General features: G+C 49.0%; 1 protein-coding gene across 1 annotated transcript; it reads right to left on the bottom strand.

Moving 5' to 3' along the window:
* Positions 1 to 345: 345 nt before the first annotated feature.
* Positions 346 to 22,637, bottom strand: SF3A3 (splicing factor 3a subunit 3). Its single transcript, XM_089773436.1, has 18 exons — positions 22,630 to 22,637; positions 22,470 to 22,589; positions 21,986 to 22,033; positions 20,750 to 20,802; positions 18,801 to 18,906; positions 17,359 to 17,431; positions 16,336 to 16,427; positions 15,061 to 15,143; positions 14,120 to 14,258; positions 10,685 to 10,753; positions 10,246 to 10,313; positions 8,341 to 8,448; positions 7,335 to 7,404; positions 6,079 to 6,243; positions 5,868 to 5,978; positions 3,483 to 3,573; positions 1,366 to 1,421; positions 346 to 657 (listed from the first exon to the last, which is right to left on the bottom strand). The coding sequence occupies exons 2-18, from the start codon at positions 22,563 to 22,565 to the stop codon at positions 580 to 582; spliced, it is 1,506 nt and encodes a 501-aa protein (XP_089629562.1). The 5' UTR covers positions 22,566 to 22,589; positions 22,630 to 22,637; the 3' UTR covers positions 346 to 579.
* Between the last annotated feature and the right edge of the window lie 798 nt (positions 22,638 to 23,435).

Genomic DNA, 23,435 nt, shown 5'->3' on the forward strand with positions numbered 1-23,435 from the left:
GCTCAGTGCAGAGTCCTGTGGACCTTGTGTTCACTTCAACTTGGGGCAGTCACGGGTGGTTTTTTAAAAGGTCAATCCCACCAAAAGCACTCAAAGAACTGGAGCGTGACAGAAGCAATGATTAGAGCCCTGTGCGGATACAAACCTTGTATCCCTATCCGTGAGCAGTGGCTATCCACACTGACATCTGCAGATGGCTATAGAGCAGCAAGCTATGGATTTGCAGGGCTCTAGCAATAATGTTACTGTGATCTATAATAGCTGTGTGCATGAGAGATTCTTGGTATTTTAATTCAGTTGAGCTCTTCCTTCCCAGGCTACAAAAGGAGACAAGTTATCCAGGACTTCCTACACTAAAATCAGTTTATTTTTGCAATATCTTTTTAGTATAAAATACATTTTGGAACATCACAGTTTTGTGTTGCACAAAAAGGGACTGACTAGAAGGTGTTTCTACGAAGTGCCCTTGAAATGTACGCTCACGCGGAACAGAAAATGCAGAAGTACAGAGAAGAAAGAAAGGTCTCGGCGTGCTTCCCTGTGGGCCTCGGAGATGCCAAATCCACCAGTCAGAGAACATTACAGCAGCCCTTGACGTTTCAAGTCTTCATAGGTCTTTTTATTCACCACGTTTCCACTGGAATCCTCATACTCCTCCTAGAAGGGAAGTGAGAACATCTGTAGTTATCTGGGCACCGTACAAAACCGGAACGGGAGAGTGAACAGTAACGGAGGTTTAGCTCTGCCAATAGCAGCCTGTCAGCCCCTTAAATGACGGCAGACTAGGATCCCCTCTGCAGCACGTCTTTGCACAGGGGGTCTAAGCACTCTCAGAGAAGGGGGAATATCAGTTTGCAATGAGGCCTGGGCTGGCACATGCCAAGTTGTTACACTGCCCGCCACAGTACGCTGTCCACTTCGTCGCAGCTTAGCTGAACTCAGCAGGACAATGGCAAGTTCTGTCATAAATTGGATTTCACGCTGCATTGTACGTGCCTTCTATAAATGGCTTTGCTCCAGACTGGTAGGACCCCTGGGCTACAATGGAAGGTTCTTAGTTACAACTTTGACAGACTGACTCCGTGGAATCCCTCACCATGTCGATTAACACCCCTCACCCCTCAAACAGGAAGGGTGTAGACACTGCAGAGAGGGACGCTCTGGGCAGATGTCATACTAATGAGCAGCACGTTCCCAGCCAGGCACGTGCAGCTCTTAAGAGCGTCACCAACAGCTCTGTGACAAGCAGGGTGGCTTCCAAGCATACTCCCCAACGTCCAACAGAGTCTCCGGAAAACTGGTACCTCTTCTGCTGGGACCAGAGTCCCATTAATCGCCACACCTGAATACTGGTACTCAGCTCACCTCTGTGTCAGGCTGCCATCTCTCCGAAGCTTTCTGCTGCTTCAGCTTTGCCCACACTGTGAATACAAAGTCACACCAGGTCAGAATGCTGTTTCGATTCAGCTATCAGCCTTTAGCCTAGCGCGGTATGTACACGGCCACCTCTTTCTGCAGCATCCCAGGCTGACCCACACTGGACTGATTGCTCAACGAGTGAAACTGGCCACGACTGCTCCGCTAGATACCCGAGCAGCAGGGAGCCTGAGACAGGGCTGAAGGTTACTATCAAACACTCTGCTCAGCTGACACATTGGGCTTTCGTAGGAGCTGCACCAAATGTGCTGCAAGTTGCATCCTGCGGAGTTTGCCCTAAAACGAGCGGCACGTGAGTGTTGGCTCACCACACCCCACTGAAGACACGCTTCCCAACCCCAGCGCTCCCACACACACTGCAAGCGCTCCCCTTGGAGGCGGGGGGCCAGTTTGCCTCAAGTCAGCTGGTATGGAAGCTCTTAAGGGAAAGGCAGCCAGCTGAAGTAGCAAGTGTAAGGAGGAGAGTTCTGATTGGACAAGCTGACAAGCCAGATTAGAGAGGAAGGAAAGCAAACGGGAACCCTAGTTCAGCTGCACTGAACCAGAGACAGAGTGTTTCATGGGCCCCCTAAGGCCAGGGTCCTCACGACAAAATGTTTGGTGGTGTCTGAATGTGGCCACTAACTCTTGCTGGTGGACACTCTTGACAATGTTTCATAACGTACTTAATTAACTTTAGGGAAAACACAGAAAATGCAAATCTACACGTGTCCACATCACTGCTAGTTTGTCCTGCAGACTCACTAATGAAAATAATGCACAGTTGTCTCTATTCTTACAAGACCTAAACAGAAGAAACACAAGGGTGGTGCTTTGTACAGTCTTGTCTTTTATTGTTGTTTCTGTGGCTTTTTGACTCCCTTTTTTTAAGATTTGCTAGCTAGTTCGCTTGCTGCTGTGAAGTGTTATCGGTATATTTGTTAACATCACTTTTCACAGCAGACTTACTAGCTGGCTGGAAGGCCGTGAAAAGTGATATTAACAAATATCAATTTTCAGAGCAGACTTGCTCGGCTCTGGCAAGCCAGGGGACAATTAAACCTTGGATGGGGACAGTGGAGGCTGGGATAATGAAGGGAGGGTGGTGAGCTGAGGGGCAGCACCCAACACCACATGGCCAGGCTGAAGGCCCCAGGCCCCGGCCTCACTGCCCCTGGGAAGGTGGGGAACTCGCTGGCCACTTGCTCTTCTGGCATTTGTTGCTCCACAGTGGAGCAGGGCCCAATCCCTGCTAGTTGCTGTGGGGGAGTGTTCAGTGGCCTGTCCCCTTGCCCACCAATCACTGCCCTGGAGATTGTGGCCACAAGAAAAACCCCTGTTGGCCACATCAAAGGAACGCTGCCTTAGGCTATGCCTACACGTAGCAGAGGTGGAAACCTCAAGCAAGTGCATCAAAACAGCAGGGTGGCTACAGCAGCTGACATGCTAACTTGAGCCCAACTGGTCGGTCTGTCTGAGCTGGGACCTGCACTGTGAGCTGCTGTAAGGACAAAGTCCCAACAACAAATTTAAACTCCTCTTCCTGGGCTTTACCGCTGTGCCTAGAGGGACTATCAGACACTCCCCTCCCACCCCAGAGCTGCCAGCGCACAAGGTGACACTGTTGGCACATCCTCGTTTCCAGAACAAAGAGCGTCAAGCCCTGCCCATCTCTGCTGGGGCTGGGCAACTTCGTGCCTGCAGCTGCCCTCAGCACGGACATGCCCCGAGCAGAAGCTTTACAGTCCAGTGGTGACTGAAGTACCCAAAGCCAACAGCATAACATCAGGGCCAGGCCAAATGCGAAAGCTGCAAGTTTGTCATAGGACTTACATCCTGGATTGTCCTTCCCTTCTCCCTCCCCACCATGGCGAGGGAACCAGCCTCTTGACTGTCTGAAGGAGATTGGTGCCCCTCAATTGCAACGGGATGATTAAGGATCTACCATATAAAAAGCTAACCCCGCCCCCCAGTGGGAACACTGACAACAACAAGGCTTTCAGGCAGCAGAGATGAAGGGAAACAGATTCCACCTGCTCCCAGTTCTGCACAGAGACATCACTTACAAGAGACTGCATCTTCGATCTGCGTGACATTAGCAAAATGGGCCGTGTTGGGAATGCCCAGGCATCTCATCCCGTGTGCATGACGCCACTCCTGGAGGTAGAACAGAAAGATCAGTATATAGGCGAGAGAGTTATATCGAGTTCACAGACTCACAGCCACCCGTCATAGTCCGTCACACCAGTCTGAAAACATGAACAAAGTCGTGTCCATGGGGACTAGGATGGAAAGAAAATAAGAAGAAAAACTATTTCCTTTGACAGAAGTCAGCTTCCCTTTTCTGCCGGCCTTTCATAGTACAATACAAAAAAAAAAAAAAGTTTTATAAACTAAGAAAACGTGATGGTAAACCCATACAATTAGCAATGACAGTACGTGAAGCTGCTTTCAAACTCATGTTTTAAACAAACTATATATTTCAAGGTAAAAGCATCTAATTAGCTTATGAGAATGTCATAATATCCAGCTTAGCACTAAGCAATGAATACAGTATAAGGACAGTTTAGCAGCAGTCTGTGCTTCCACCAGGCCGGGGACTCCCCACGCACTGCGATAACAGAGTATTCACACACTTTGGCAAGACTAGTGATAGAAATGTAGCCATGTTAGTCTGGTGTAGCTGAAACCAAGTGAGTTATAAGATCAAGAACATATATTCCTGTGCATCCAGAAATATAATTTACGCTATCATGTGCCGAAAGTGCCCGTCTGCTATGTACATTGGACAAACGTCTCAGACACTTCGCCAAAGGATCAATGCCCACAGAACAGATATTAGACAGGATCACAAAGAGAAAACAGTTTCTTGCCATTTCAACCAGAAAGGACACTGTCTCAATGACTTAATTACCTGCATCCTGCTTCAAAAGCCTTTTAAGACTGCACTTGAAAGAGAATCCTCTGAACTATTATTCATGCTAAAATTCGACACTTTACGCCGAGGTCTTAACAAAGACTCTAGTTATCTTACCCATTACAAAGATAGCTTCCCCAATTATCACCTCTAATATCATTAGCTCACAGACATTTACCTCCCCCCCCCCCCCCCCCCCCCGCATCCCCCTTCTGTTCTGAAATTTGATTTGTCCTTTTCATGTGTGTTCATTTTTTTAATTGTATCCTTTGGTATATATGGTTGTGACTATTTTCTTCCACTATTTGATCTGAGGAAGTGGGTCTGGCCCACAAAAGCTCATCACCTAATAAACCATCTTGTTAGTCTTTAAAGTGCTACATAGTCCTGTATTTTGTTTTGGCAAGGCTGATTTTCAGTGGAACTCATGTAGGATTCTGACAGAAGCGCTTTGGCAAGCAGGAGCGGGAACTGACGCAGAGCCATAAACTCCTGCTGCCTCGACACAAAGCTCACTTTCATTTCAATGGCACGCTCACAAACAAGGGCTCTCATTCACATACTACAGAAGCCCAGGGTTAAAAGCCACGCCATTTTAGGCCCATTATAATTAAATTGTTATTAGCCCTAAGGAGAGAAGCAACATCTAGAAAACCTCTCGCTGGCTTTCAGGGCAGGTTTCTCCTAATACTCAGAATCTGAGTAACAAGCCAGAGTTCACTTAGATTTATCCTAGAATCCTAGGGCTGGAAGAGACCTCACGAGTCATCGAGTCCAGAACTCTTGCCCAAAGCAGGATCAACCCCAACTAAATCAACCCTACCAAGGCTTTGTCAAACCGGGCCTTCGTCAAGCCGGGCCTTCAAAACCTCTAGGGATGGAGAATCTCTAGGGCAGTGGTCCCCAACCTTTTGGGCTGCCAGGCGCCCGGGGCGGGGCTGCGCATGCGCCAGGGGCCTAAGGTGCAAGAATGGCTCGGGTCGGCCCTGGTCATTAGGCGGGCGCACATAAATGCCCCAGGAGGCGCCATGGAGCCCGCGGGCACCACGTTGGGGACCACTGCTCTAGGGATATCCCTTGGAAGACCAGTTCACTCCTGGGTATATTTTAAAAGCTATTCAAACCTGTTCCTTACGTCTGGGTTTTATGGAACTTGTCTCCTCTATCAGCTCTGCCAGAGCACACCAAAATAAGGTGTTTGCCCACATACCGTCAGTATCTAAAGAGGCTGCTCCCAGGTACCCAGCACCGTTCTGGCAAGGCTAGACATTGGAACTGGGGTACAGGAGAAGAGACCCTACAGCCACCAAGAGGAAATGGCATCTGAGCAGCACTTCAAATGGATCAGAACTCAAACAGAACAGCCCTGCAGCTCAGCACCAAGCACCGGCCCACACACTGGGACAGGATGCAAACATGCCCCTCATGCCCAGAGGTGAGGTCTCCCATCACCAAGACTCCATTGATTAATTAGTTACATACAATTAGGATTACCCCCAAACTGATGGATGGGGCCATACCAAGCGTTACTTACCGCGAAGTGTCGCTGGAAAGCTTTGGGCCCTCGGTAGGTGTAGTTACCGCAAATCTCACAGTTGTAGTTGATGTTCAAACCATGTAGTTTATATAACCAATAGGGGATGGGCTGAAATACAAGCCAGGCAGAGCTTAGGTCAGGTTACAAGGGGGGTGTTTGGATGCAGTGAAAGATCTCGGCTCTGGAGCAACAGGGGAGCCAGCCTCACCTTGCCATCCCAGCCAAGCGGCAGATTTTTAGGGTTGTAAATTATTTCATTGTCATCATCTTCGCTTTCGCTCTCACTGATCTGCTCCTCCTCTTCCTCCTCTCTCTCCTCGCCTGTGCGCGCTTGCTTACGCTGCACGTTCTCATGGGTGAGATGTCTTTGTTCCTATGATGCAGGAAAGCACGTGGGCATGAGGGGCAATAGTCAAAGATGGCAGCACACAGGGTAGCCAAAAAAAGTGTGTGCGTGTGTGTGTGCGCGCACGCAGGGAGGAAAAAAAAAAAAAATCACACGAGTATTCATCCTTCTTTTGTGAAATCCCCTCCATTGGCTTCATTACGGTCTGTGCCATAACGCTGCATTGATTTGTCTGCAGTCAATCAAGAGAACTCCACCCCATTTTGCTCCACCCAACAACCTGTAAGGTCGCTGGGTAGAACACAAATCTCATCGCAAGACGACAGTGGAAATATTTAAGTACAATTACTTCCAAGCTGCTTAGCAGTGATGGCAACCAGCCTTCTAAAGGCTTGTCTTCACTACACAGAGGATTGACTCTGCAGCGATCAATCCGCTGGCCGGTGATTTATCATATGTGTTTCGATGCAACAAATCGACCTCTGAGCATTCTCCTGTCGACCCTGGTACTCCACCAGGACAAGAAGAGTAGCCAGAGTCTACCAGAGAGCAGCCCCCTTACTGCACAGAAGACACTGAGGTAAGTATATCAACTTCAGCTACTCTATTTGTGAATCTGAAGTTGTGTAGCTTAGATCAACTGGGAGGGAGGGGGTGTTAAGTTGATTAGGCCTAAAAGTCACCACTGAAAACTGCGGCAAGACCATGAAGCCAAATGAAGGCAGCATTCATGGGGCTTGCTGTCTCTGGGGGTTAGATGTAAAATCAAAATTCTACACTCAGCAGAAAAGGCTGCTTCCCAGGGCACTCATGACCGTCCTGTCTGAGTTACACAAAGACTCATGATCTGCCATTCGCAGAGAGGCAGACCCAACCCTCAGCATCACAGCTGTAGGAGACGGAATCTTCACTAAAAGCTGGCAGGTTAGCAAACAACAGGAAGAAGCAATTCCAGACTCCTGTCTTAAGGATTTCCAGGTCTGCCCAGCACCATACACAACATAACCCTTCTGTATGTGGTGCTTAAGAAAGGGGGAGAGGAAGACACAACTGAGTCTACAACAACTTTTGATGGCGCTGCATTTGCAAAGCTCATAGATAAAAAGTAAAAACCTTACCCCAAGAATTTCTACGTACTCATAGACCTGTGCTTCCAAGAATGCAAGGTCTTTGTTCCTCTCTGTGTCCCTGAAATACAAAAGGAACTTTCTCAAGCACTGTCCATGCACCCGATTCCTAAAGATACACTTGGGTTGTGTCTAGACTGGCAAGTTTTTCCACAAAAGCACCTGCTTTTGCGGAAAAACCTGCCAGCTATATACACTGGCCGCTTGAATTTCCGCAAGAACACTGACGATCTCATGTAAGAAATCAGTGCTTCTTGCAGAAATACTATGCTGCTCCCGTTCAGGCAAAAGTCCTTTTGCGCAAAGTTTTTGCGCAAAAGGGCCAGTATAGACAGCTCAGATTTGTTTTACGCAAAAACCCCCGATCGCGAAAATGGCAATCGGGGCTTTTTTGCGCAAAAGCGCGTCTAGATTGGCACAGATGCTTTTCCGCAAAAAGTGCTTTTGCAGAAAAGCGGCCGTGCCAATCTAGATGCTCTTTTCCGCAAATGCTTTTAGCGGAAAACTTTTCCATTAAAAGTATTTGCGGAAAATCATGCCAGTCTAGACGTAGCCTTGATGTGTAGCTACTAAGAAAGCGGGGAAACAAATATCAGGCATTCCGTTTAGCCTCTGCTGCACATGTACTGTTCAGTGAAGCCAGACACTCTGACCGGCTAACTCAGTCATTTGGCACTGGCATGCAGAGCACCTAAATGCTCCAGGGACATCTCATCTCTGTCCTTTATAACTAACAGAAGGGAAAACATCTTTAATTGGGGCAATAATTAATGAAGGAAGAAGCAGGAAACTGAGTGTAAATGAAGGGTCGACCCGGGCAGCGTTCCGCGTAAGCTGGGAGTTTGTGTGGCCATTCAGGAGATTCAAAGGCCGCCCAGCTGGTTAGCAGAGCGTCCACAGCCAGGTTTTTGTTTCTAGTGCCTTGGTGCACACAAAAAAATATTCCGCACATGGATGGAAAAGATTAGAGGGAACATTGAACCTTTTGGGGGCTCACCTTTTGCTTCCTTTTGTCTTTGGATTCTTAGCAAACAAGGAAGAATCGAGGGCTTCCAAGGATTTGCCTTTTGTGCTGAACAGCCGCTGAGCACGCTCTTCCAGAGTGCTGGGAAAAGCAGGGGAGAAGGTGAATCTCGAGGGCAGGTTTATTTTTTTGTCGATTGATTTGTGCTCGTGTAATTAAAAACATAATTCCATTGCAGATTAAATCATTCAGAGGTCATGAGATTTCAAAGTGACCCTCGAGGTCCATGGCTTAGGCCCTGCTTTTGTATCAGGATTCCTACAGGCTCTTGAGGTCCTGCCATTCCACATTATAGAATCGTAGAACTGGAAGGAACCGCAAGAGGTCACTGAGTCCAGTCCCCTACACTCATGGCAGGACCAGGCACCATCTAGACTGGGGGAGGCAAAATACAGTCCGTGGGCCAGAACCGACCACCCAAACCACTGGATTCTGCCTGCAGGAGCCTCAGGCAGGCTCCCTGCCTGCCCCGCCCCTGCATGCCGCTCAGAGCAGCCTGGCTTCGGGGGCCATGTGCTTCTCTGAGTGCCTCTGTAGGTGGGAAAAGTGGGAGAGGCTTCATGTGCTGCTGCCACTTCCCAGCCAATGGGAGCCGAGAGATTGTGCTGGGGCAGCGTGAGAAGCCTCCCCTGACCGACCGTGCTGAGCATGTGACCCCCCCAGCCCACTGCTCTGAGTGGTGTCAGGGCTGTGGAAGGCAGGGAGCCTGACTGAGGGACCTGCTGGGCTGTTGGCTGGGAGCCACATAAGTAAGCGCCTCCCAGCCAGAGCCTGCCTCTGGAACTCCAACCCCTCTCTTCCCCCAACCCTCTGTCCCCTATCTTGTACCCCTGCCCCACATAACCCAAACCCTCTGCACTCACTCCTGTACCCATACTAGACCTCAATCCCCACCCCAGGTCATAATCCCCTCTCTTGCCCTAGTCACAACCCCCTCCCAGACCCTGCACCCCCTCCAACACCTCAATTCCAGGTCACAATCCTCTCCTTCACCCAAACTCTCTTCCGGATCCCACGCTCCCTCTTGCACCCCAATCTCCCTTCTGCACCCAACGTCCATCCCAGACCCCGCACCTCCTCCATTAATATCGTGGAAGAGTGCAGCCCTTGATCATGTACCAAATTCTTGGAGTGGCTCCCCATCAAAAACTGTTGCCCAGCCCTGGGCTAGACCAACCGTGACAGAGGTTTACCTCTAACCTGCTCTTAAATATCTCCAATGATGGAGATTCCACAGCCTCCCTATACAATTTATTCCAGTGTCTAAGCACCTTGACAATTAGGAAGTTTTTTCCAAATGCCCAACCTAAACCTCCCTTGGAGAAATTTTAACTCATTGCTTCTTGTCCGATCCTCAGAGGTGAACTAGAACAATATTTCTCCCTCCGCCTTATAACAACTGCTATCATGGCCCCGCTCAGTCTTCTCTTTTCCAAAATAAACAAACCCAGTTCTTTCAGCCTTCCCTCACAGATCATGTTTTCTAGACCTTTCATCATTCTTGTTGCTCTTCTCTGGACCGTCTCTAATTTCTCCACATCTTTCCTGAAATGTGGTGCCCAGAACTGGACACCATACTCCAGCTGAGGCCTAATCAGTGTGGCGTAGAGTAGAAGAATTCCTTCTCGTGTCTTACTTACAATGTGCGTACTAATGCATCCTAGAATGCACTATTTTTGCAACAGTGTCACACTGTTGATTCATCTTTAGCTTGTGGCCCACTATGACCCCTCTAGATTCCTTTCCAGACTACACATTCCTAGGCAGTCATTTCCCATGTTGTACGTGTGCAATGGATTTCTACGTCAGCAGAGAACTGTGCATTCACGTCCATTCAGATAACTGAAAAGAATCTAGAAAAAAGCCACCACTTCTTACCCGCCGCATTTCAGACCCAAAGCCAGTAAAGCAGATTTTAATCTGTCCAGTCCCAGAGAGGCCAATTCCTGTGCAATGAAAAGAAACCAATGTACATGAACATGGCTTGCAGGTGTGTACAATATCATCCACGTGTGCCCATTTTAATTCATTAAAAAAATCCCGCATGGCTCCGGAAAGCACTCAGGCGGCTCGCCTCTGCCCAGATCAGTGGCATCTAAGGCAGAAGCTTGATCACACCTACAATGGAGAAAAATGCTTCCAAGCTACTGGTGTTTCCAGTGACAGAAAGCAGAGACCATCTGCACGGGGAACTCTCCATTCACAGTGGTTGTGGCCAGAGTCTCACATTCCCACAAAGAGAATTGTGAAAAGGAAGCAGGTGGATGGATCCCACCGGGATTTTCAGTACAAAGAGCTTAACGCAGAGAGAACGCACCTCCCAAGAGGAAAAGGCGGAGAGATCCAGATGGGCTCCGGCATGGGTAAGCGCGCTGCTGGTCTCTTTCTGCCAAGAAAAACCACGTCAGTTACTAGCTCGATCTTCAGGACATTACAGAACGGTTGAGCAGCAATATCAAAATATCCTCCCAAGAACAACAGAGAGCTCAGCACCCAACTGAACCAAACGCACAGGAAACCTCCAGGTAAGTGGAGAGGAGAGAAAACAGGAGTAGTAAGCTGTGCCTCAACTGCAGGGATGGGGAACCTATAGCCCGTGGCTTGCCTTGGTTCGGCCTGTGAAGCTTGGTGCTCCCTCCCACCCCGTAGTGGAGGGAACAGGCGCTGTCACTCCAGCCATGTGCGGGAGCGCCGAGCCTCGCAGGCTGGGTCAAGGCAAGCTGCTGGCTGCATTTGGCTTGCAGACTCTGCCTGGCAGGGGGAAGGAAGCAGCTGGGGGAACAGCAGCACAGGGAAGCTCTCTTCCTGTGCTTACTTGCAAGCACTAGCCCCGTCGCTTCAACTGGCCAGGAGCTACAGCCAATGGGAGCAGCAGGGGTATGTGTGTGCGCCTGAAAGTGTAGGATCATGCAGAGCCAACTGTGCCCCTCCTCAAGGAGCTTTGCCGATGGACACCCCAACCTCCTGCCTAGACCCTGCTCCCCCACTCAGCTCCTGTATCCTACCTCCCACCCATACCCTGCATCCTATCCCACTTCTGTATCCTACCTCCCGCCCATACCCTGCATCCTATCCCGCTTCTGTATCCTACCTCCCACCCATACCCTGCATCCTATCCCACTTCTGTGTCCTACCTCCTGCCCAGACCCTGCATCCTATCCCACTTCTGTGTCCTACCTCCCACCCATACCCTGCATCCTATCCCACTTCTGTGTCCTACCTCCCGCCCATACCCTGCATCCTATCCCACTTCTGTACCCTACCTCCCGCCCATACCCTGCATCCTATCCCACTTCTGTATCCTACCTCCCACCCATACCCTGCATCCTATCCCGCTTCTGTATCCTACCTCCCGCCCATACCCTGCATCCTATCCCACTTCTGTATCCTACCTCCCGCCCATACCCTGTATCCTATCCCACTTCTGTACCCTACCTCCCGCCCATACCCTGCATCCTATCCCACTTCTGTATCCTACCTCCCACCCATACCCTGCATCCTATCCCGCTTCTGTGTCCTACCTCCTGCCCATACCCTGCATCCTATCCCGCTTCTGTATCCTACCTCCCACCCATACCCTGCATCCTATCCCGCTTCTGTATCCTACCTCCCACCCATACCCTGCATCCTATCCCGCTTCTGTACCCTACCTCCCACCCATACCCTGCATCCTATCCCGCTTCTGTACCCTACCTCCCGCCCATACCCTGCATCCTATCCCACTTCTGTGTCCTACCTCCCACCCATACCCTGCATCCTATCCCACTTCTGTGTCCTACCTCCCGCCCATACCCTGCATCCTATCCCACTTCTGTGTCCTACCTCCCGCCCATACCCTGCATCCTATCCCACTTCTGTACCCTACCTCCCGCCCATACCCTGCATCCTATCCCACTTCTGTACCCTACCTCCCGCCCATATCCTGCATTCTATCCCACTTCTGTGTCCTACCTCCCGCCCAGACCCTGCATCCTATCCCACTTCTGTGTCCTACCTCCTGCCCATACCCTGCATGCTATCCCACTTCTGTATCCTACCTCCCACCCATACCCTGCATCCTATCCCACTTCTGTGTCCTACCTCCCGCCCATACCCTGCATCCTATCCCACTTCTGTGTCCTACCTCCCGCCCATACCCTGCATCCTATCCCAGTTGTGTCCTACCTCCTGCCCAGACCCTGCTCCCCCACCCCACTCCTACACCTCCTAATCCTCCCAGACCCTGACCCCCACCCTCCTGTACCCCCACATGCAACCTGCTCCTGCACGCCACCTCCCCACCCAGATTCCCCACCCCAGCAACTTCTAAACTCACCTCTCACCCAGTCCCCCCATCCCCAACCCTCTTCTAAACCTGCCTCCCACCCACTCCCCACAGCCACCTGCCACTCTCCCCACATTCCTGCACCTACCTCTCACCCAGATCCCACATCTGCAGCCTGCCCTGCACCTTCTCTCCCAACCAGATCCCATAAGCGCTAAACCAGACAACTCCTGCACCCTGCCTCCTGCCCAGACCCTTCACCCCCACCCACTCCTGCACCCTACTTCCTGCCCAGACCCCACACACCCAGGCTGTACAGGAGGGGCTGCTGGAGAGCAATGAACCTCTCGTTTTGTCCCCACCTCAGAACGCAGGGGGCACCAACATCTACTAGCCCCAGTCCACCAGAAGAGTTCATCTGGCCCTGGGGGTAAGCTCTGAGCCCCCATGGGGCTGGAGTGAGGGGAATGTCTCTTTTTCCTGCTTCCCAGTTGGGGCCCACGTGTGTAAGATTCTTTTTTTCTCCTTCTCACTGGGTGGCCAGGCCAGTGAGGGGGTTTGGTTTTGTTTTTTGCATCTCACTGTCGTGTGGCCAACTGACCGTATGATTAGTCACCAGGACCGCTCTGCAGAGCCGCAGCGGGGGTAGCACCAGGAGGCGGCTCGAGCTGGGACTGAGCAGGCTCCGGGAGCCACCCGCGCTGCAGCTCTGCATTTTAAATGTAGCAAGAGCTGCCGGGCTCCTAGTACATTTAAAATGCAGAGGTGCCGCGTCCCAGACCAGCACAAGCCGGGACTGCTAGGTCTCAGCTCGCACTGAGTCCAGCAGCCCCCGCCTGCCGCAAACAGCCTGTGGCCAGCTCTCGCCACTGCGAACAGGGGCTGCTTTGCAGCAGCTGCCCCATCCCCTCCACCCGTGGCCTGATAGAAGCAGAAAGGGGGAGGGGAGGGGAAGTGAGTAGTCGACTACTCTCTAACATCCCTTGTTCCCACTGCAGCACGTCTGCTCTTGAAACGCAGCAAGAGCCCCATTTCAAAGGCTGAAGCACCGCAGTGAGAACATGTGGTGAGCAGGGATTGCTTGAGTCCCCACTCACGCTGTTTTCCCGCTGTATCTCTGCCTCCCGTCCCTGTGGAGACAGTGCTGAGGGGAACTGGCGTTTAAGCCAGCTCCCGCCAGCACCGGCTCCTGCTCCCCCTCCCCTTACTGCCTCGCTCTGATAGAGGCAGCAAGGAGGGGAGGGGGGGAGCGATTAGTCAGTACTTGACTATCCGATAAGCTTTTGCTTATCAGATAGTGAACTAGTCATTTACATCCCTAACCTCAACTTGAGAAACGGTTCCCCAGGCCTGCTCTATGGCTTTGAGACGCAACAAATCGACATGGCACTGTGAGATTTTGCCTTAATGACCATTTTACACCCCACCCCACTGTACCAAGCATTCATAACTAGATCTGCATTTCACGCGAGCATAATGTTTGCTCACCGGCCATCCAGGAAACGTTCCATTGTCCCACTTCTTCTCAAATTCAATCTGAATCTTCCCAAAGAGCTCGTTCTGGTCCAGCAGCGGCTTCACCCGATCTGTGTAATCCTGCAGGTACTCAAGCAGCATTTCGAGATACCTGGTAGAGGAAGAGCCAGCTCAGGTCATCTTGTACCAGACATTGTGTAAGATGAACATATTACATGTTTCTGCATCAGACATACTCAGTCTCATCATGGGGATACCTCTTGCCCCACAATCATATAAGAAACATACCCACTGTCTTCTTCCTTCCAATAACTCTCCTTCCTATTGAACAAGCTCCTGGCTGTTAAGAACAGCCCTCTGGATAAGAGATTATTTCACCAGAAGCCCCAACCCGAATGAAATGTCATCCGTTGGGCTTTTTAGATGAGAGGCAAAATTCAAAGTTGACAAATACCTCACAATCACACAGGTAGGTTTAATTTAATACCACATCATCTGTTCATCCTGCAAACAGCAAGTCAGGAAGATAGGATTTGTCTGCAATTGAAAAAGCTCAACATTTATGCAGAAACACTTGCCTACAAAGCATGTGGGTTTGGAAAGAAAAAAAAGCATAAAGAGATGGGGGGGAGGGAGGGAACAAGGAGAGAAATACTCATACACTGTCTACTGTAACACCAGGGGAACTATATTCCTAGTCTACTGTAGGTTCTGTCAAACACAGACACAAAGCCCTGAAACCCAGAGCCACTCCTTCTACAGGGATTAATAAACCTGCACACAGAGCACAGAATCAGTAATTTGTTTAAAAATGTAAAAATTGAAAATTTGCATAAGCTTTGCTTGAAAAGCTGTAAATCAAACTGCTTATGAAGGCAATTTCATCCAGGGCTTGAACGTGAATCATGGAAATTAGTTCCTACTGGACAGCCTGTCATGGATGAAGGGCCCACCTCTTATATTCAGCATTTTTTCTCTCTTTGGGAATATCGAAGAGTTGGTCAAATGTGGATAAATACGTGATGTAATCCAGTTTCTGAAAATAAAGAGGCTGAGAGTTAGATTTGACACACAAAATAGCCTGATTAACAAACGCATCTCCAATCACTGAGTGAGCCACAAGAAATGGCATCTTTCCATATCTGGGTTGCAGCCACTGTTCCCTGTAAGCTGAGTGCTTGGGCAGCCACCCAGAAGAGATTCAAATGCTGCTCAGCTGATTAGCAGAGCACCGACAGCTGAAAGTATGTGTTTCTAATAGTGGTGCATGCTCACACATAAAATGTATTCCACACGTGGATGGAAAATCAGAGGGCACACTGGTTGCAACATGCCACTTTTTCTTCTTCCATGGTTCCTGATGCCAGGTCTACACTAGGGGGGTAGTCAAACTAAGGTCTGCAACTCCAGCGATGTGAATAGCATAGCTGGATTTGATGTACCTTAGTTCAAATTTCTGTAGTGTACCACTGTGTGTGTGTGGGTGGTGGGGGAGGGGGGGTCACGGGGAGAAACTCTCTCATCGACTTCCCTTACTCCTAAGGATGGAGTACCGGAATCCACAGCAGTGAAATCAGCAGTCAATTTAAAGCAGGGTCGGGGAGCCAGTGACCCACATAAAAATAATTTGAGGGGCACACACAAGTGAAAAGCAAAAAAAGCCCCCTCACTGTGGTCTCCAACTGAGAAGGAGAAAGACACTCCCCACATTTCCTTCACATAACAGAGCCTACAAGGGCCCAAACCTAGGAGATATTGTGTGCCAGTGGGGCAGTGTGTGGGGAGGGAAAAGGGGGAGACACTGAAGTGCCAGCATGGACTCCTCAATGCTGGGGAGTGGAAGCACTGAGCCTTGGGGGCCAGATCCAGGCAAGCAGCCTAAGGTTCCCCACCCCTGATTTAGAGGATCCTTACTAAATCCACTAACTCAAGGCCTTAGAGACCATGGACTATTTAGTAACACGGGGGAAAAGGACACCGCATCTTTCAAGACCACATTAAGGGGAGAGGACTGAGAGAGCAGCTGTAACTATAACTGCAGAAATAAGAGAGCACAGGAAAGGGTCATTTAGAATTTAAAAATCCTTAACTCATAGCCTCCCAAAAATAGGCACCCGCGTAACACATCAATGGAAACAAACTATTTAAAATGACATCAGAAATGCTCAGCTCTGAACAGTCAAGAACAGATATGTGAGGAGGTCTCCTAAGCAATTATAGCCTCTTACCTCTGTTGATTTTAAGTTAATGTACTTGAGGTAACAATCGTGAAGATCCAAGTACCGGCCATACCCTTCTTCATCGGTGAACTCCACTAGATCTACGGAAGATACGTCATGCAAAGAGCTTCATCAGAAACCAAAAATCAGAATGACAGCAGAGTGCTCTCACTGTATGTATTCCTGTGTTAGAGCCCTCTCATAGCTTGTAGATGCAGCTGAATACTTTCATGCTATACTTCGCATAGCTGTGCTTTCATGCGAGGTTTCTTCATGTTTTGGCAGGTTCTAAAAATAAGGCTTCTATGGCAGAGCCTGAAGCACAGCCAGTTCCCTGGGAGCGGGCCTGGTAGCATAGCGGGCATATAAGCCTTATTTTTACACCAGGGAGCTGGCACACACCTGCAGGGCAGAAGAGTTTAACCAGCAACAGAAACAGATACACTGACGCTTATCAGTTAACTCTGGAGTGTCCAACACACTAACCACTTTTCACTATTTGGCTGGTTGAGTGTGGCTAGTTGGCTCACAAAATCATTTACATTTTCAGAATAACGTGGCTAGTTTGCTATAGCAGTAGCCACTATAGTGGCTATTGCTTCAGAACTGATTGGACACTGTTTACTGGTTACATTTTTACATCCCCACCTTATGTGAGCCCCACTTCCAGGGCAAAAACCCTCAGTCTTACACTTCAACCACAGGTGGGGGAGTGGGCCTTCAACCTGGGGCCCTAAGAAGTCTAAGCCAGCCCTGGCAAACTCATTCAAATGGGGTTGCAACCCACTTTGGAGTCCAAACCCACAGTTTGGGAACTACTCTACTAGATCCACCCTCAAGTGAGAGACACTTTTACTGCAGAACATTCCAGACTGTATAGAATAAACACATACGTGCCAGAATCTGAGCATAACTTCCAGAGGATTAAGGGGAGAGGTTCAGAGACACAACACCAGCCAGACAACTCAATGATAACAAACAAGCCGGGCATTTTTGTTAAATCTAAGTTTAAATATGAAACCACTGACTTACTTTGTGCCTCCTCACTGGGGTTCTCTCTGGCTTTCAACAGTTCCTCAAATTCCACTGACATTGGCACGCAGATCTTGAGGAAAGATCAGAAGTTATAACAAAAACAGAGAGACAGACACACACACACTCACTACTATGATAACGTCCAGACCTATTAAGGTGACGTCCCATTGACAGCGCTGCACTGTCCGTAATGAACTTCTTGCAGAAGTATTCCCACTACCAAATCAAAGATCATTGTGTTCCAAACTAAGTCCTGTTTTTTTTGCTTCTGCCATTACACATGATAATTAAACTGTACTGAGATATTATTGTGTTCCTCTTCAACTGCATTTAATCGGTACATGTGCAAAGTACACTAGATGGAGAAGAGTATATTCCCTGGCTACAAAGTGTGAAAAAAATAAGATATTGGGATCTTTGTGGGTCAGTGCAGAAGATGGAGGGACAGATATGCAGCCAGCTCCATAAAGCAACTGCCTTGGAATTCCCCTGCATCAGCTGACACTCTGCTGTCTCTAAATTCCAAGGATTCTCTCTCCCATAACTATCCTCTTATTGATGCAGGAACAAATTATGCAGACAACTCCTAAAAATGACTGTTCCCATAGAGAACATAAGAACGGCCAGTTTGGGTCAGACAAAAGGTCCATCTAGCCCAGTGTCCTGTCCCCCGAAAGTGACCAATGCCAGGTGCCCCAGAGGAAATGAACAGAATAGAGAATCATCATGTGATCCCTCTCTTGTCACCCATTCCCAGTTTCGGACAAACAGAGGCCAGGGATAATAGCCATTGATGGACCTAACCTCCATGAATTTATCTAGCTCTTTTTTGAACCCTGTTAAAATCCTGGTCTTCACAACATCCTCTGGCGAGGAGTTCCACAGGGTGACTGTGTGTTGCATGAAGGAACAGTTCTTTTTGTTTGTTTTAAACCTGCTATCTATTAATTTCATTTGGTGACCTGTAGTTCTTGTGTTATGGGAACAAATAAATAACTTATCCTTATTCACTTTTGCCACACCAATCATGATTTTATAGATTTTTTTTTTTTTTTTTTTTTTTAAGGAGAGGAGGCTACCACACACTCCTAAAAACCATCCTGGCTAGCACATGGAAGGCAATGCTCCTAAACTGAAGACACAACAATCATAGGATAAGATTTTAGCATTTTGAATATTACCTCATTCTTGAACTGCTTTCTCTCTTGCATAGAATGCCTCTTCTATCACAGGAATATGAACATGGCCCCTACTTTAAAAACATCGCTTTCCACTGGCCACATTTTTAGTCTCAAATTTGTTGTAAATGAAATAGGTTGAGAAGAGCTGAACTGACAATGCAAAACAGCCCAGAGCCCTGAGTGCTGTATGGATACACTGCTTGCCACTGTCCTGTAGCTCCACATACCATCTCTCATATGGCATCCTGGGGTTCTTACCTCATTTGGGTGCTTCCGGTGAAACTCCTTGATCTGTTTCAGTCGATTATAGAATTCTGCAAACTCATTTGGCCCAGAAATGGCACTGAGCTCCTCCTTCCGTAATCTGTGGGTCCATGAGAGACAGTTCAAGTCAGATTTTGAGGGTAAGAGAGGGCAAGTTTAGGACTGTTTATGGAAAACAGATATATTGAAGTTGATGTAATCTGAGAGTTTCATTAATTGATTCTAATCACTCTAGTCCTGGATTTCTGATAACACAAGGGTTCCCTAAACGATCTCCCATCCTGCAATACCATAGTCTCCATCAAAATTACATAGATATCTCAAACTCAGCTAGATTTAAGATTTGGAGGCTCTGCTCTCCTTCCTCCATTCAAGTGCAGAGTCTCCAATTACTGCCCTTTAAGAGAATCACCCACTCAAGTGACGGACTCAAGCCAAATGAGACAATAACCCCACCTCCCTCCCACTACAATCTACACAGGATCAAATTCAACAGCAAATCTGGAAAGTTGCTTTGATGGTATCAAGCACTGAAATAGGATTCCGCTGGTGTATTTTCTATTGCCTCACATGCACATTTTCAACTGTTACATGGGCTATGTTTACACTACAGATCTTACAGCAGGGTAGCCGCAAGGTCTCCTATGCCAACAGAGAGAACGCTCCCATCAGCATAACGAACCAACGAGCGGTGGTGCTGTCCACATTAGCATTTCTATCCGTGAATATTATTTTGGTTTTTTCCCTCACCTCTGACCCACAAAAGTGCTAGTGTATATACAGCAATGGAGGAATTTACTGCTGAAGTGTGCAGAATCAGCAACACCCCTTCTTGTCCCTTATTCTACTGAAGAAGCAACACACAGCAAGTTAAATGGGATTTGCAGGAATCTTTAACCGTGTATAGGTCTTAGTATGAACCAGAAGGGAAACACTGCAATTGGCACATTCAGTTGTTTTTGTTGGTTCCCCCCTCTTAAAGGTCATTACACCTACAAATGGGAGTGCAGATAACTCAGCCCTAACTGCATCTTATTTGATGGACCATTTCAGTCATGATTTTTTCTCCAACATGATATTTTAGAAGGGCTAGATTTATGGCAGATTTATTCTTTCCCTCCCCTTCCTACTCCCACACACTTTGGATCAAACAGTACTTTGCTGGCAAATCTTATGTCAGTGACAGCTTTGCAACGACATGTTGCTCTATGGCACTGATGAAGTTATGTCAAGATGCCTACTAAAAATGTCTGGTCAGGGATTTGTTTCCAGCATTCAACTTTTACTCTCATGTTAAAATCTGGCAAGTGCAATAAAACTCCTGCAAGAAAACTTAAATTTGCTTTGGAGAAAGGTGGGGGGGGGGGGGATTTTTTTTTTTTTTTTTTTTTTTACAAGTGCCATAGCTCTAAATTAAACAAAAAACAGGACTATGTAGCACTTTAAAGACTAACAAGATGGTTTATTAGGTGATGAGCTTTCGTGGGCCAGACCCACTTCCTCAGATCAAACAGTGGAAGAAAATTTTCCTAAATTTTCTTCCACTATTTGATTTGAGGAAGTGGGTCTGGCCCACAAAAGCTGCTCACCTAATAAACCATCTTGCTAGTCTTTAAAGTGCTACATAATCCTGTTTTTTGTTTCAGCTAGACCAGACTAACAGGGCTACATTTCTATCATCATAGCTCTAAATGCATCGCTCTCTTTATATGTGACCTAAAGAAGTGCCAGTAAGACTCTCCTGTAGCTCTGAAAGCACTAAGGGGACATCTACACTGAAATTAAAAACCAGCAATTGGCCTGTGTCAACTGACTTGGGTATGCAGGGCTTGGGCTAAGGGGCTGTTAAAGTGCTTGCAGACATACTCTGTGTGAAGGTGTTTAGCTAGCAGATCTTTCAGCTTTTAAAAAAGCCCGTTCACATCTTTTTTGCAGACACTTACCCATCCTTATCATCATACAGGTCTCTCAGATTGCCACTCACTTCCATATATCTCTAAAAAACAAAAAAACATGTTACAGTTATGCATATACTTTTGCTGCACTTCAGCACAACATGCAGAGTTAGGAAAAATAAGCTGCTTTCTTGGAAGCTTGCGAAAGCTTGCTTACATTTGAAATAACAATCCCACAAACTTGAGCTAAACAGACAAAGAAATGAAAGGCTGCTCAGTGAAAGGTAATGAAACATTATAGGGAAATTTAGCAGCTGAAAGTATTTTCAGGGAAATACAATATCTCGCTACCCAAGTCATTTCATGATCTTCTGTGGAGTTTTGCTGTTTAATAAATTAGCTGCAATGAAAATAATACAGCTGATTTAAAATATAGCTAAATGTTTTTAATGCTAAAACTGATGAGTTAGGGTGCAGGATGGAATTACTTATGTTCCATGTGCCCAGGTTCTGGTAAAAGGTAATGCAGATGCATCAAGCATTGTGCAAAATAAATCCTATAACTTCAGTATCAAGTATCTCTGCAGAATAAATATTGGTATAAATATGAAAACACTTTAAAAATTTGCAGATAGAACCAAATCTAGGCAAACTCAGCTCATGAACTTTATGGTAAGCAAAACTCCAGTAAATACTGTTATCAGCTTGCATATGTCTATCAGTTACTATGCCGCACACAAAACCATTTTTTTTTAACCTTGCACCCTGCAATCTTAATGTGTTATACCAGCAATTCTCAAACTGTGGGCCAGGACCCCAAAGTGGGTTCCAACCCTATTTTAATGGGATTGCAAGGACTCGCTTAGACTCACTGGGGCCCAGGGCCAAAGCTCAAACCCCACTGCCCGAAGCTAAAGCCAAAGACCAAGAATTTCAGCTCAGGTGGCAGGGCTCAAGTTACAGGCCCCATGCCTGGGACAAAAGCTCTTGGCTTCGGGCTTTGCCTCAACATCATGGCGGTGGGGTTTTGGCCCCACTCCCACCTGGGATGGTGCGGCTTGGACAGGCTCAGGTTTTGGTCTCTCTCCTAGGGTGGTATAGTATCTTCTGCTGTCAGAAAGAGGTTGCAGAGCAATGAAGTTTGAGAACCCCTGTGCTACACACATCCAGAAATACAGTTTGCGATGTATCGCTTAAGTAACGCACTACACCGAAACAGCCTGTGCTCCAGCCCATAATCTTTAGGGAACAAGGCGCGAGGGAAAGAGAAGAGGCGATACTCACGTCCTGCATCGCTCGGGTGCGATGATCAGAGTTAATCTGGTCCCGTAACTATAAGACAGATCAGAAAAAAAGATTAGCCATGCTTTCCCCAACTCCAAATCTGGGAAAGTTCAGCAAAGAACAGTCTTCATCTGCCCCAGTCAGCTAGGGGTATGCGAGGAGTCGCTCACTGGGACAAAGGCTGCTGGTGGGTCACTGGCATCGCACTGCACTTGCACCGCGCTCTGAGGGGAGGCGGCTTCACTGAGGTGGGGGAATTATGGGGGGGGCCACCCCTGGGACAGAGACGGGTGAACGGGGGCCCACGTCAGGGAGCCAGGGGCCCATGGGCCAGGAAGCTGCGCTGTGGGGGGCTGTCTGGTGCCCGGCTCGCCCCAGGGCAGTCACTGCCCCGCACCCAGCCCTGCTGGGGGCCCCTCCGGGAGGGGAGGGCTGAGGCCGGCCCGACACGCGGGCGGAAGAGCAGGGCCCCTCCCCCCCGCACCGTGGATTTCTTAATCAGCATCTCCTTGGCCATCACGTCCATGAGCCGCTCCCGCTCCTCATGGTAGCGCCGCTGCTGCTCCAGGATCGTCTCCATCTTCCCCGCGCGCCAGCCGGAACCCTCCCTGCGGTGCGCCTCTGTCCCCGGCCCGACCGGAAACCCTCCCTCCGGTGCTCCCCTGTCACCAACCCGACCGGAAACCCTCCCTCCGGTGCGCTCCCCTGTCACCAACCCGACCGGAAACCCTCCCTCCGGTGCGCTTCTGTCCCCCGCCCGACCGGAAACCCTCCCTGCGGTGCGCCTCTGTCCCCGGCCCGACCGGAAACCCTCCCTCCGGTGCTCCCCTGTCACCAACCCGACCGGAAACCCTCCCTCCGGTGCGCCTCTGTCCCCGGCCCGACCGGAAACCCTCCCTCCGGTGCTCCCCTGTCACCAACCCGACCGGAAACCCTCCCTCCAGTGCGCTCCCCTGTCACCAACCCGACCGGAAACCCTCCCTCCGGTGCGCCTCTGTCCCCGGCCCGACCGGAAACCCTCCCTCCGGTGCGCCTCTGTTCCCGGCCTGACCGGAAACCCTCCCTCGGGATGCGCCCCCCGTTGGACACTGACAGCAGAGTTCCGTGTGCGTGTGTCCCTGCAGTGTGTGTGTGCATGTGCCCCCCGTGGGTGTGCATCCTTTGCATGTAGACACGTGTCCTATATGTCCTGTGTGTGTGCGCGCGCACATGCACGTGTAACGCCAAGAGGCAGAACCGAACCGGGGTCCTCTCTGCAGCTTAGTGCAAGAGCCTCTGTCCACAGCTTGAGCTAAAACCCAGTTGGCCTCAGATTCGGCTGTAGAACACGATCTCATAATTCTCTCTGTAAGCGGTCTCAGTGCCTTGTCGGACAGCGAACCCCCCCCCCCCAGTAGGTGTGGGGGCTACATGTGCATATGCCTCTGTGTGTGTCCTTTGCATGGGTTGA

Source organism: Pelodiscus sinensis, chromosome 26 (assembly GCF_052426305.1).
Source record: "Pelodiscus sinensis isolate ZL-2025 chromosome 26, ASM5242630v1, whole genome shotgun sequence".
Lineage (NCBI taxonomy): Eukaryota > Metazoa > Chordata > Testudines > Trionychidae > Pelodiscus > Pelodiscus sinensis.